The sequence below is a fragment of the Falco cherrug genome, chromosome 13 (assembly GCF_023634085.1).
Source record: "Falco cherrug isolate bFalChe1 chromosome 13, bFalChe1.pri, whole genome shotgun sequence".
Taxonomy (NCBI): Eukaryota; Metazoa; Chordata; class Aves; order Falconiformes; family Falconidae; genus Falco; species Falco cherrug.
Genome location: NC_073709.1, coordinates 27,799,877 through 27,809,148, shown reverse-complemented (window position 1 = coordinate 27,809,148; position 9,272 = coordinate 27,799,877). Strand labels below are relative to the sequence as shown.

Genomic DNA, 9,272 nt, shown 5'->3' with positions numbered 1-9,272 from the left:
AAGCCCGAAAAATCTCTGCCGGGCACCGGGGAGGGGAAGCGTGTGCTGAAGAGCCTGTCCTGGCCGCGGGGACGGGCGGCAGCGCGGGGGAAGCCCCCCAGGCCCCTCCGAGGGGACCCCGGCCCCGGCCAGGCGGGGGGAGCCGCGCCAGCACAGACCCGTTGCGGGTTGGGTGTAGCCCATGGGATTTGGGTTCGGCTGGCACAGGTCTGAACAGAGTCACAACGGATTTAGGGGGGGTAAAGAGACCGCCCGAAAAGCTGCGACCCCCAGTTGAAAGATCGTCGAGGAACCGGATCGGCGGGGGAACCGCGGGCTCGGGCATTTCGCCTTCAGAAATAACCAGCATCAAAATCCTTCCGTGTTACCAGCGATAATAAAGCAAACAAAAAAGGGGTACCCCCCGAATTTTTTTTGGACCTGTCTGGGGGGGGTGGTGGTGCATTGAGCTACGGACAGGTCGACTTCGCCGACGACCGGCGGCCGGGCTGCCTGCAATCACGACACTATCCAGACTTTTCTCCGCAGAAACGGAGCAGCAACTGCAGCCTCGCAGGACCGGGCAAACTCCTTTCCCTGGCGCGACGGGCACAAATCCCTCCACCCGTTCATCTTTCACTAAACTCGTTTTCGTGGGTTTGCTCTACCTGCCCGAAGAAGTGCACAACGGGAGCAATGGGTGGAGAGAGATTATTTTTTCCCTATCGGTGGGAGAAAGGAAAAAAAAATTCCCTCCCGGCCCCGCCGCTTGGCCAGAGCAGCAGCCCGAGGTGCGCGGAGCACCAAAGTCGGGGGGCGGGGGCAGGGGTGCGGGGGTGGGGCGGGGGTGCACGGAGGCAAATTCAGGGGCAGAGCGAAGGAAATTTACTCCAGCCTTTCATTCGGATCTGAGCATCTTTCTTGGTAGCCTGAGTCCCAACAATGTTTTTTTCCCCATTTCACCGCGTTATCTTAAAAAGGTGCCATAAAGGCGCTGTTTCTGCTTTCTCCCCGATCCGGGGGCCAGGCGGGCATTGCTCTCCCGTTATTTAGGGAGCCCGGCGGGACGGTGGGTGTACAGCCTGCCCCCTTCGCTTGGAGGTGCGGATTCCTCTAACCCAAAGGGAAAAACCACTTTCCCGACTCGATTTTCCTTTCTCATCTGACAAGAGCCACCTTACACCCCTCTCTCCGCACGGCTTAGTCTTTAGGAAGCAAAACCAAGAGGCAAATAAATCCCTGCGTGTCCCCAAGCCGCACCACGGCGGTTTATCGGAGGCCAAAGAGTCACGTTTCGCTGGACATCTGTCCCCAGCTTCCCGTGCTGGCGGGGGGGCACGGCCCGCCGCAATCCCCGCGCTGCTCCCCGGGAACAGCCGCTTTCTGGGGCTGGAAGCGAACTGCAGGGCCCGCTCCGCGCCCGAAAAGCCGTGACACCCCCCTTTTCCTCCCTGACGGTGTCTTCAAGGCAGAACCGATTTACAGGCCCCTTCCAGATCCTTCCCGCCGCTTCCCTGTCCCAGCAGGGCTCGGCCGGGGACGGCGCCCCGGGTGCGTCCAGGGGCGCAGCAGAGCTTCGTGCGCGCCCCTCCTGGAAATGTCCCAGCCCGTCGTGGCTCTGGCGGAGCCGCTGCCCGCTCCGTTACGCCTAATTTACCATTTCACCCGTCCCCTCTTCGCCCAGCCAGACGGCCCCTGGGCTCGCCGCTGGCCCCAGCTCTTTTCCCCCTAGCGCTTGTGGCGGGGGGATGCTGCCGGCATTGCCTCCTCCCTCCTCAGGTGTTGGCTCGTGCCAGTGTCCCCCTGCTAGCAGGGGTGGCCTCGAGGAGCGTGTCCTCCCCAGCAGACACACACACACCCCGGCCCCAGAGGATTTCTCGCCCAAGCCCTCAGGGAAGCAGCAGGCGAGGGCCAGGCGCTCCCTCGCCACCGCATCGCCGGAGGACACTGGGGATTTTTCGGTCTTTCGCCTTATTTCTCCTTCTCCCCTTCCTTTCTGGCGGTGTCACAGGCTCAGCGCCCGTCGGCCTAGTAGAGGGCTTCGCTTCGCCTGCCCGAGCCCTAACGCCCCTGGGCAGGACCGGGCCTGCCCCGGCCCCGCGCGCATTGGCAACGGGATTGCTCCGACGGGGGCCCCACCGGGAGCGCCGAGGCCGGGGGCTCCTCACCGCTGCGGCTTTAACCGACGCTGCTGGGGCTGGAAGGAGGGGGAAGCAGCCAGGCCGAGAAGCGGCTCCTCGCCCTCCCCCGAGCCCCGGCAGCCGCCAGCGCCGAGCACCCCGGCGCTTTACACACTTCCGAGGAGCGAAGCGGGAGATGAACCCGAGCGGAGCCGGCGGGCGCCGGCCTGGACCCCAGGGCAGTCCCGGCAGAGCCGCCCGGCCGCACGCTCCCTCCTGGGGAGGGCAGCCAGCCCGGCAGCGCCCGCCGAGGGGGAAAAGGGGCCGCCGCGACCCTCCCCCATCCGCCGGCGCAGCGCCGCGCTCCCGCCCACCGCCGCGGCCCGATCCTGCGCTCGGGCACCGCGCCGCGCGCGCGTAGCGCCTGCGTGACGTCACAGCGCGCCCCCCCGGGCCGCACAGTCACGCTGTGACGTCACAGCACGACCTCCCCACCCCGCCGCGGCGGTTTGCGGGGGGATGCGCGGCAAATCGGAGCGACACCAAAGCAAAGCCAAGCCAACATGCAAACACCCCCTCGCACCCCTCCCCCGCACCCCCCCCGCACCCCAGCGCGGCCCCGCCAGCTGGTGGCAGCGCCCCTGCGAGTGGCGGCGAGCCGGGCAGCCCCGGCCCGGGGGGCACCGCAGCCCGGCAGCCGCCCCGCGAGGGACATATATGTGCATCTACAGATGTAATTGGCAACTTTCTCAGCGAGGCACAATTTTGCGTAATCAAATCCGGTCGTTGTCATCGCCTCCATTAGAAAAGGAAGGGGGAAAGAAGAAAAAAAAAAAAAAAAAAAAAAAAAGGAGGAGGCTGCCTCGGGAGGCTTTTCGAGGCGAGGAGAGACAGCGGCTGCCTGTGAGCGGGGCGAGGGCAGCTGGGGCAGCCTCACCAGCCCTCGGCCCTGGTCAACAGACTGACGTGGTTACAAACCATAGCAAACATTTTATTTACAGGAGATAGATAGATATATATTTATATATTTTGTCAGTGCAGTATTTCTTGGCCAGATTATTCGAAGCAACACGTTGCAACCGATGAGGACGTTGGCAAAATACTTCACATTGTAAATTGTTGGGGGGGCGGGGAGGGGAGGGAGGGATTTCGGAGCAAGGTCTCGAAGTCCCTCGCTCAGGTTTTCCTGGAGAGGACAAGGGGCGGGAAATGGAGAACAAAATAAAATTAAAAATAAAAATTAAAAAAAAAAAAAAAGAGAAATCCCGCTCTCCTGCGAGCAGCGTGGAGGGGCAGGCGGCCGCCTCACGCACAGCCATCCCGGAGCCGGGGCTCCCCGCTCCGCCCGCGGCCCCGGCCCCTCGCCCCGGGCCGGTGCCGGGCCGGCCCCGCCGCGCTCCCGGGGCGGAGGAAGGGAGATAAATTAGCGCGCAGGTCCCGGGCGCGGGGCCGCCCCGTCTATAGGCCGCTCCGCGGCTCGGGGCTGGCGGCGGCGGCGGCGGGCGGCGGCGAGGGGAGGCCGGTGCTGGCGGAGGGCTTGCCGAGCCCGGCGGCTTGCAGGCTCCGCTCGGCGCCCTCAGTCCGTTCCGTGTCGCTGGGGGCCATGTCGAGGGATTCGGCGTCGCTGCTGTCGCTGTCGCCCTCGGAGCGGCTGGGGCTGTGCTCGGGCTCCCCGGCGGCGGCGGGCGGTGCGGCGGCTCGTTGGGCCTCCGGCTCCGGCTCCGGCGGCGGCTCCTTGTCCTTCTGGGCCTGCGCCTCCTTGGAGTGCCGCCACTTCATCCGCCGGTTCTGGAACCACACCTTCACCTGCGGCCGCGCCGCCCTCAGACGGGCGGCATGGCCCCCACCGCGCACCGCACCGCTCCGCACCGCGCACCGCACCGCCTTCCGCCGGGGACGCGCAGCGCGGGGAGAAAAGGAGGCGCCGGCCTCACCTCCCCCTGCCCACACCGCGACCAAGGTGGCTTTTAATTTTTTTCTTCTTCTAGGTCGTGTGTTTAAATACCAAACGCACACCCCCTTCCACCCGCCGTTTTCTTCCCCCCCCCCCCCCCCCCTTCTGCTTCTTCTTCCAGGAAACCAAATCTTGCTCAAGAAACCACAGCGTTATACAATTCTGTGCGCTGCGGGCCCTCAATAGTGGAATCATTACAGAGTGGCGTTTAATGATTCCGTTTGAAGAAGAATTTTCACTTCCCCAGAACTAAGGATTTCACAACGCGGGGAGAGATTTAGAAAAAAAAAAAAAAACAAACCAAAAAAACAGAATAGAAGAAAAAATAAGGGACATTAAAAATAGTGTCTTCTTTTCTACTTCCTTTGACCTAAACTGCCTCCTACAGCGAGTTGCACTTCAGCAAAGCGCACACAGCTGATCCGCCCCGGCCCTGCTCGGGCTGCTCCGCGCTGGCCCAAACGAAGGCGAAAGCTCCGCGCCGGGCCGCGGAACGCCGGAGAACCTGCGCGCAGGCGGCGGCCGGGCCGAGGTGCCGCTCCTCAGCCAGCCCCGGCGGAGGTTAAGGAAGTGAAAAGGCTTCGCAGCCCACCCGCACCCCCCACTCCCTCCCCCCCCCGGCCGTACGCCTCCGAACTGGAAGTAAGATTTGAAATAAACCCGAAGCCGTTCTTACTTGAGCATCTGTCAGCCCCAGCATCGCCGCCAGTTGCTTTCTGTCCGGTTTGGTGACATATTTCTGGATTTCGAACCGTTTTTCTAAACCTTTCCTCTGCAGGTTGGAAAAAACAGCCCTGGACCAGGAGCGTTTCCTCTTGTACGTCTGGGGCAGCGTGTCCTTGGTTAAAACTGCATATGGACCTGGGGGTGGGGGGGGTGGGGGGGGGTGGGGGGAGAGAGAGGGAGACGGCGTTATTAATACCGATGCCTGAAAGGGAGCCTTAAATCGATGGAAATACCGGCGGCGTGCGGGGAAGGCCCGGGCCCGTTGCCTGCCCGCCCCGCCAGCCCGCGCCTCCTGGGGCAGGGATGGAGCCGCTCGGACCCCCGCGTCCCTTCCTCGCCCCCCGCCCGCCCCTGCTCTCAGGGCCCAGCTATTATTTTTGACCTAGACGGGACGGTCCTCTGGGTCAGGCCCTAGCCAGCTCTTCCTTCCCCCCCCTCGCAGCCCGACTTTCGCCCAAAATCTGAGCCTCGCTAGAAAACGTACGCCCTGGCCTTTCAAAAGAGTCTGGCGAGCCCCTCCGGGAGGAGAGCGCCGGGGCCGGGGGGGCTGCTCCGGGACGGAGGGCCCTGCTCCACGGGAGGGTCGACGAGGGACGAGATGTACCTGGAAAAGTGTCTTGAAACTGGTGCTGAACTGAGCTCCTTGGGTTTGTGTTTAAGGGACCCAGGATAGCAGAGGCCTCGTTAATGGGCTCTAGAGACGCGAAGAACTGGCCGGCGGAAGGCTGCAAGTTGGGGAGATGAACCCCAGTTTGGCGGCTGGTAGTTAATAAGGAGGTCAGATCTGTGAGCACAGGAACAAGGAGAGCTCTGTTACACCGCGGTCCGTTCCGGGCGACGGGGCCGGGGGGGAGCAGGTCCCCGGCCGGAGGGGCTGGGCGGGAGGACGGGACGAGACGACACCGGGCATCGCCTCCTCGCCCCAGGGCTCTGCTCGGGGGAGGTGGCCGCGCCCCGGCCGTCGGGCATCCCCGCTGGATTCGCTCCCTTGGTGAGGGTGTTTATACGCCGCGGGGGGAGATGGCTTGCAGCGAACGCCTTTCAAACGGGCTGCGCCCTCGGGGCACAGAGCCGCGGCCCGCTCTGGGACGCGGGGGCCGTTTCACTCGCTATTTTTACGCTATCGCTATTTTCCCCAGCGGCGCAAGTCCTGTGCCGCGGGCTGCTGCCCTGCTCGGGGCCGGGGGGGCTGTTTTAGGGAGCGCTGTTAGAGACTCGGCTTTCTAAGGCTTTGGTGAGTAACTCTTTCTCCCGGCTAGCTGGGGCAGCGTTCACACCGCGGTTCTACTCGCTACCAGCACCGACAGCAGAAATCAGAGAGCCCCAAGAGCGCGCAAAGCGGGCAAGCCACGTTCTCTACCTCTCAGCGTGTTGCCTTCCTTGACTTTGGGGTCAAACTCCGCCGATAAAATGCGGTCGATGCCGAATTTCAGGTCCTTGCTGGCGGGCGCCGGCGCCGAGCCGTGCGTATGGCCGCCCGGCAGCCGGGCGGGGGCCGGGGCGCCTCCGCCGCCCGCAGCCGCCGCCGCCGCCGCCGCGGGGGACCGGTGCTGCGGGGGGCGGTGGTGGTGGGAGTGGTAGGCGGCGGAGAGCGGCGAGAGGCGCGGCGGGAAGGCGGCGGCGGGGGAGTCGGGGGCCACGACGGGCGTGGGCCGGAGCGGCGAGGCGGCGGCGTGGAAAGGAGCGCCGTGGTGGACGGCTCCCAGCGCCGCCGGCATCCCGGTGCCGGGACCTCCGGGCAGGCTGTCGGCGGGTCCTCCCGCCGCCTCGCCGCCGGCGTGGAGGATGTCGGCGATGCAGAAAGACGGCTTCTTCGCCGCCGCGGCGTCCAGAGGGAAGCAGCCGCCGGCTGCCGGCCCCGATGCCGAGCAATACGCCGCTGACCACAAGCTGAAGTTGGAGGCGTAGAAAGGAGCCAGCCCGGCCGTGTACATCCTGCCCGGGGAGGGGACGCGCCGCTGCCGCTGCTCAGCTCCCGGGTGCGCGCCGCGGGGCTGCCCGCTGCCCCGGGCGCATGGGGAGGGATGGCGGGGCGAGAGGCGGCTGGCGGAGCACTTGCCGGATGGGCAAGAAGGGGGTAAACCCAACCGCCACCAACAAAAAAAAGAAAAAAAAATATAAAAAAAGGAAAAAGTCCCCAGAAACCCACGGCGAGAAAGAGCGAGCGGGCGAGGAGCGGAGCGGCGCAAGCAAAACAAACCCAAACCAAACCCCCTTTCCTCGTACTGGGGGAAAAAAAAATATCCACCCCTCCCCAAAACTTTCTCTGGCAGCGACACTCCCGGCTCCGGAGCAGCCCTTGCTCCCTCCCTACGCCCAATCCACGATCCGCGGGGCCGGGATGCACCGCCCGCCGACACGCCCACGCAAGGGCCGGGTCGCGGGTACGGGCCACCGCGCCGCCAGCGCGCAATTTGCGCGCTGGCGGCGCGGTGGCCCGTACCCGCGACCCGGCCCCACCCGATGTGCCCCACAAGGTACCCACCTCCCCCCACCTCCTTAAATTCCCCCCTCGACTATTAACCCCCCCCCCCCCCCAAAAAAAAACCAACACCAAAACACCTCCATGCTCTTGCCGCCGCTGTTTCCAAGCGTTTGAAAGAAACGCGCAAGAAAATTCTTGGCCGTTGCAAGCAGGGTCGCCCTCTTAGAAATTATTCCCAAGGAAATGTGTTTCCTTCCCGGATAAATGAGCCTTGGATAGCCTGGAAGAAAATCATCTTTTCTTTTTCTTCCATGCACGCAACATACGTATTGATGAGAGCTCTGAGTTTTTCTGGGCCCAGGGCACGTTGGATCCTGTATTAGCAGCGACTAATTAATTTTATTTTGTCGATAGTGTAATTTTATAGATTTTTACCGTGTTCTCCAGCCTGGTGGCTGCATCTGCTTCCACACCAATTTCAAATTAAAAACTAGTTTGCATTTTACAAGCCTTTGACAACCGAATTACCCCCATTTTTTTAAGAACACAATCTATTCACTGCAGTAGTTCAGGGACAGATTTATCAAAGCGTCTTTTGCCCTGTTTTTCTCCCCTCTAACACCCACATTTGTCCCGACCTGACTCTGAAAAAACACGTTTAATTAATAAACACGTGTATTTAATTTTTGTTTTCATATACGTAAACGAGTCGCTGCCGTTTTGAGCAGGCTCGCGGGTCGGACGATTGCAGGTTGGCTTTGATTTTGTTTTTTAAAAAATAATATATTTTTAAATAGCTTCCCGACTTCTGAAGGTTGTCGGGGAACCGCCAGAAAGGCAAAGTATTTTTCTTTCGCCAGGTATGAAGACGTAGCTCCTGTGCGAATATTGAAACCACCTGCGAGCGAGGGGAACGCGGTCCTCAGCCATAATCCCGCGCAGGGGCAAAGGTGAGGCTGGTTCCCCCGGACAAGCCAGGCACCGCTTCGCTTCGGTTTTTATTAACGAGACGAAACCGAAAAATAAAGACGGGCTGGCTTGCCGCAGCGCGTCCCGAAACCGACGGCGGCTAGAGAAAGGCTTGATTAGGTTTGAACTTTTCCTGCTTCGACAGCGGAAAGCCCCTTTTCCTTGCATCCCCCGGCCCTTTATTTATGACCCGAGAGCCAGCCTCTTGCTCTCAAACCGGATCGAACGACTCCAGTTTCCCCCGTGTTTCCCCCTCGCAACGAAGCCGCCCGCCCGCCGCCTCCCGAGCCCGCCCCGGCACTGCCACCGGCACCGGGGCTGCTCGCCAGGGAGGAAAACCACACCACGGCGTTTTGTGTTGGCTATTATTATTATTATTATTATTATTATTATTATTATGGTTGTTATTATTTTAGGAGCTTATTTCAGAGATCCGCTCGCCTCGCTGCCGTGCGGCGCCCGGCGGTGAGCAGCACCGGAGGGCAGCGCCCGTTTGCGGGGTCCCCGGGCAGCCCCAAGCCGGGGCACGGCCACAGCTGCGCTGCCCCGGCGCTGCCGGTGCCCGGGAGCGCGCTGGTCCCGGTGCTTGGCGCGCAGAGAAGCGCTCCTTCCGCGCTGTCCCCCCGCGGGGACCGAAATGCCACCAAAGGGAACACTGAACCCGTCGCAGCAAAGCACTTGCCCCCCCGGCAGGGCCTGGGGAGGACGAGGCAGTGGGGGACCCCGAGCCGGGGGGCAGGTGCCTCCCCGGGGCCCGCTCGCTCCACGCCCGGCCGCGCTGTGCTGCGCCCCTGCGCATCCCCCGCCGGCGCACCGAGGCGCACCTGCCTTTCCCCCCCCCGGGCCTCTCCCGGGGGACAGGGCTGTCCCAAAGGCCCCCGCAGGCCTCCCTGCCCGCGCACCTTCCTCCTCGGCGGCCGGGGAGGAGCAGGGCTGCGCGGCCGCGCTGGCCGGGGGGGCGGCCGCCCCTCCTCCCCGCGCAAGGAGGGAGAAGGCTGCAGGAAACCCGGGGCTCGCTGCAGTCCAGGTCATCTCCTGTTTTTTGAGAGGTTCCAACTCGGACTAAATGAGCGGATGTGCCTGCGAGATTTGTCCCAAA

The 9,272-nt window shown here is 63.1% G+C and overlaps 1 protein-coding gene across 2 annotated transcripts; it reads right to left on the bottom strand.

Moving 5' to 3' along the window:
* Positions 1–2,810: 2,810 nt before the first annotated feature.
* Positions 2,811–7,129, bottom strand: HLX (H2.0 like homeobox). Of its 2 annotated transcripts, XM_055726132.1 has the most exons (4): positions 6,140–7,128; positions 5,384–5,563; positions 4,730–4,914; positions 2,825–3,905 (listed from the first exon to the last, which is right to left on the bottom strand). In XM_055726132.1, exons 1-4 carry the CDS (start codon positions 6,711–6,713, stop codon positions 3,558–3,560), a joined length of 1,287 nt encoding a protein of 428 aa, XP_055582107.1. In that variant the 5' UTR covers positions 6,714–7,128; the 3' UTR covers positions 2,825–3,557. The 2 variants fall into 2 exon arrangements, with proteins under 2 accessions (XP_055582108.1, XP_055582107.1); XM_055726133.1 differs by lacking the exon at positions 5,384–5,563 and having other exon boundaries at positions 2,811–3,905; positions 6,140–7,129.
* Positions 7,130–9,272: the final 2,143 nt, after the last annotated feature.

What these genes read in the sequence shown, in the direction of transcription:
- HLX (XM_055726132.1), bottom strand. Translation starts at nt 6,713, where the DNA reads ATGTACACGGCCGGGCTGGCTCCTTTCTACGCCTCCAACTTCAGCTTG. An exon ending in GGAAGGCAACACGCTGAGAG is followed by an intron (nt 5,564 to 6,139) that starts GTAGAGAACGTG and finishes CTGTGCTCACAG; the next exon opens with ATCTGACCTCCTTATTAACT. An exon ending in GTTTCAAGACACTTTTCCAG is followed by an intron (nt 4,915 to 5,383) that starts GTACATCTCGTC and finishes CCCCACCCCCAG; the next exon opens with GTCCATATGCAGTTTTAACC.